The sequence below is a fragment of the Hesperophylax consimilis genome, chromosome 19 (genome assembly GCF_061612785.1).
Source record: "Hesperophylax consimilis isolate HC1 chromosome 19, BYU_Hcon_1.0, whole genome shotgun sequence".
NCBI classification, from domain to species: Eukaryota; Metazoa; Arthropoda; class Insecta; order Trichoptera; family Limnephilidae; genus Hesperophylax; species Hesperophylax consimilis.
The window spans coordinates 6,323,166-6,326,688 of record NC_142854.1 but is presented as its reverse complement, the minus strand read 5'-3'; the positions used below and the strand labels follow the sequence as shown (position 1 = coordinate 6,326,688).

The window sequence follows — 3,523 nt, the reverse complement described above, 5'->3', positions numbered from 1 at the left end:
CCAATTCATCACCAAGCTATTTCTTACTTACACACTTGAATCCAAATTAATAGGTGGCGGCTGCATAGCGCCATTTCATCCCCAAGCTATTTCCTACTTACATACTTGAATCCAAATTGATAGCTGGCGGCTGCATAGCACCATTTCATCCCCAAGCTATTTCCTACTTACACACTTGAATCCAAATTAATAGGTGGCGGCTGCATAGCACCATTTCATCCCCAAGCTATTTCCTACTTACACACTTGAATCCAATTTGATAGCTGGCGGCTGCATAGCGCCATTTCATCCCCAAGCTATTTCCTACTTACATACTTGAATCCAAATTGATATCTGGCGGCCGCATAGCGCCATTTCATCCCCAAGCTATTTCCTACTTACATACAGTGGTGCCTCACACAACGAACTTAATTCGTTCCAGGAGCAAGTTCGTTATGCGAAAAGTTCATTTTGTGAAACGCGTTTTCCCATAACAATACATGTTAAAAAAAATAATTCGTTCTGTAGCTTAAAATATGGTAAGATGACATAAAAAAAGAAAGAAGAGAGAAAGAAAAAAAGCATTCTTTTCCAGAAAAGACCCGTTTCATCGGCATTGAACACTTGTTGTGGGCAGTATCCTTCATCTATAATAAATTTTTGAAAATTAATAGAGAACTTTTCTGCTTCTTTTTTATCAGCACTGCCAGCCTCACCATGCATATTAACGCTGTGGATTCCATACCTTTTCTTAAATCTAAAAAACCACCCCCTGCTGGCTTTGAAATCTTCTTTATTATCTTGATTGCTGCTACTTCCAGGGATGTTTTTCTTTAGATCTTCATAAATTATCTTGACCTTGTAACAGATAATATCTTGGGTTGTTACGTCACCTTTCACCTGCCTGTCCTTAATCCAAATCGCTAATAGCCTCTCCATTTCCTCGTGGATTGAAGATCTATGTTTTTCATTAAATAGTTTTGATACTCCTTTGGCTACTTTGGCTGATTTTATTGCATCCTTGTTTGTCAAAATGGTGAAAATGGTGGTCTTGTTGAGGCCAAACTCTTTGACGAGGTCACACTGTTTTACCCCACATTCACTCCTTCTAATTATTTCCTGTTTCATTTCAAGAGAAATCACCTTCCTGCTTTTTTTAGAACCCATCATATAAAAAAAATGTTGAGTTTATCTTAAAAGGACGACTGCCGTGATACGTGTGCGATTTAATTCGTAATGAAGAACGATTGCTGCGATACGTGCGTAAGTTAAGCGTACTACGCAGTGACTAACGACTGCCTGCGCGGGAGGATGCAATTAATCGGCAGTGATCGTAGAAGATCGGGCGACTTCGTTGTGTGAAGCGAAGTTCGTTGTGTGAAGCGAAGTTCGTTGTATGAATCGTGAAATGAACGAAAAGGAAGTTCGTTGTGTGCAGCATTCGCTGTGCGAGGCGTTCGTTGTGTGAGGCACCACTGTACTTGAATCCAAATTGATAGCTGGCGGCTGCATAGCACCATTTCATCCCCAAGCTATTTCCTACTTACACACTTGAATCCAAATTGATAGCTGGCGGCTGCATAGCGCCATTTCATACAATTTTTTCTTTTGTGTTTCTCTTAGATAGAAATTTTTATTTGAATTAATTTCATAACTCATTTAGCAGTTGTATTGTTAACATAGAATAATATAGTCTACTAAGAGTGTGGTGCGTGGATTGGAAGGTAATGGCGGCTCCGCAGAGCAAAATGAGAAGTGACTCAGCATTCTAACCAAGTTATTTATACTTAAATGATATTTATTTTAAAAAGCCACTACAATTAATTAAGGTTTTCTTCAGCTCGGACGTATTCTCCAATGTCCGCCTGGTGGAAGCAGATGGTGGAAAGGGGGTCGGCGTGTTTGCATTCTGCCGTGGACTTCCCTACCACTCCGAATCCCAGCGGCAGGTCCGACATTGAAAGGACAATGACCCCTTGGTGTTTTGGAGTGTTCTCTGTTATCCTACCCAGACCTAGAAACATTACATTTTTTGTAAAACATCATGTAAAATAATCTAGAAATTTTATAAAATGGTAACACCAATTCTAGAACAAACATTGTTTGATTTTCAAATATGAGATGTCGCAATTTCACAGGCGAGGGGTGGAGCTTGGGAAATTGGAGTGGGGGTCACACAAACTGGTCACGATCTTCAAATAGACAACGACTTACCACTCTTCATGACGTGATGTCCGTACAAGAACTGCTGCTCTGCGCTCGGCTTCAACCATATCTTGAACTTGGCATAGGGACTGATATAATTTAGAGCTGTGATGTTGAGTATGAACTTGTTGGACTTGGTGAACTTCCCGAAGCAGGTTCCAGCAGAGATGAGGTGGCCGGGTCCCGCAGTCTGTGCTAGGCCGAGGATCTTTTCTGACACGTAGTACACCCGGTCCTTCTTCTCCCGGAAGCAGTACGTGCCGTCGGGGCGGTCTATTAGTAATCTGAGATTGGCGCCGATACTGAAAAAATAAATGTGTTTGCTATAGTAATAATACTTAACTAATTTACCTCAGGGATACTTAACAAGGCTAGAAAAGAACTAAAAGTAAGTTAAAATTACACTTCATATCAATAATTATTACAGCCAGACATCCGTCACACGCACAAACACATCTATCAACTACCCACTCTAACTTTCTCTGTGCTTTAACTTCTATATTTGGTTTCCACCCTGTCTACCCCTTGTAGACCCTCTATTTTTGTATTAATAACGCAGGGTATGGAACACGTAAACTTTAGCTACAGGGTCAAAGAACTGTGGCAGCCCTGCTGCAGACTCGCAACTTTGTGGCAACTGCGCGGCGAATCGGTCGACTACTAGAAGATACGATAGCGTCCGATATCGCTGACCGGAATACCCTGGACGTTCGGAGATAACTTTTCATCTAGATATGACCTATGACTGCGTATAATAAGGCGTGACTCCTCTTCTCTCCGAGCAACACTCAGTGATTAACAAGATCTGCTATTTAAATCTTGGTGTACTTGCGTAATTTTTGAAAAAGTGAGTGAATACTCAGTCAGTTTCATTAATAACTTTTATTTATTTCTACCACCTTCCCATAGCGAACCATACCCTTAGAACTTATCGCTAGCTGCTAAGCAGAAATAACTTCTTAGATTCGAAAGCTATGTGGATAATAAACTAAGTCATCTGCATAATAAGACGGTCATGTCAAGATAATTAGAGTCTCACATACATAACGATTAAAAGAACTTTCATAAAGATAAAACAATAAAGAACACAATTCAACCATCACTCACATTTGATAATAAAACATTATAAAAACGTATGCATAACCTACAAAAAAAACTTACTATTTTGAAAGTTTCTCGAATAAAACCTTTGTTCTCTCATCTGTGAGTCGCTTCATTTTGGAAATATGTTTTATAACCTATTAAAAATATATTGAATTATAATATTAAACGATAAATCAATTCAACAACACTAAATACATTTACATCAAACGTCTAACGCACATGTAAATTTGTCTTT

At 39.4% G+C, this 3,523-nt stretch overlaps 1 protein-coding gene across 1 annotated transcript; it reads right to left on the bottom strand.

The window, feature by feature from the left end:
* Positions 1-1,757: 1,757 nt before the first annotated feature.
* Positions 1,758-3,523, bottom strand: LOC149414716 (60S ribosome subunit biogenesis protein NIP7 homolog). Its single transcript, XM_089643573.1, has 3 exons — positions 3,346-3,523; positions 2,194-2,486; positions 1,758-1,993 (listed from the first exon to the last, which is right to left on the bottom strand). Exons 1-3 carry the CDS (start codon positions 3,399-3,401, stop codon positions 1,800-1,802), a joined length of 543 nt encoding a protein of 180 aa, XP_089499699.1. The 5' UTR covers positions 3,402-3,523; the 3' UTR covers positions 1,758-1,799.

Bases quoted from the DNA above. Each gene is read 5' to 3' on its own strand.
- LOC149414716 (XM_089643573.1), bottom strand. From the start codon at position 3,401: ATGAAGCGACTCACAGATGAGAGAACAAAGGTTTTATTCGAGAAACTT. The intron at 2,487-3,345 runs GTAAGTTTTTTT...TTATTTTTTCAG, and splicing joins TTCGAGAAACTTTCAAAATA to TATCGGCGCCAATCTCAGAT. The intron at 1,994-2,193 runs GTAAGTCGTTGT...TAATGTTTCTAG, and splicing joins ACATCACGTCATGAAGAGTG to GTCTGGGTAGGATAACAGAG.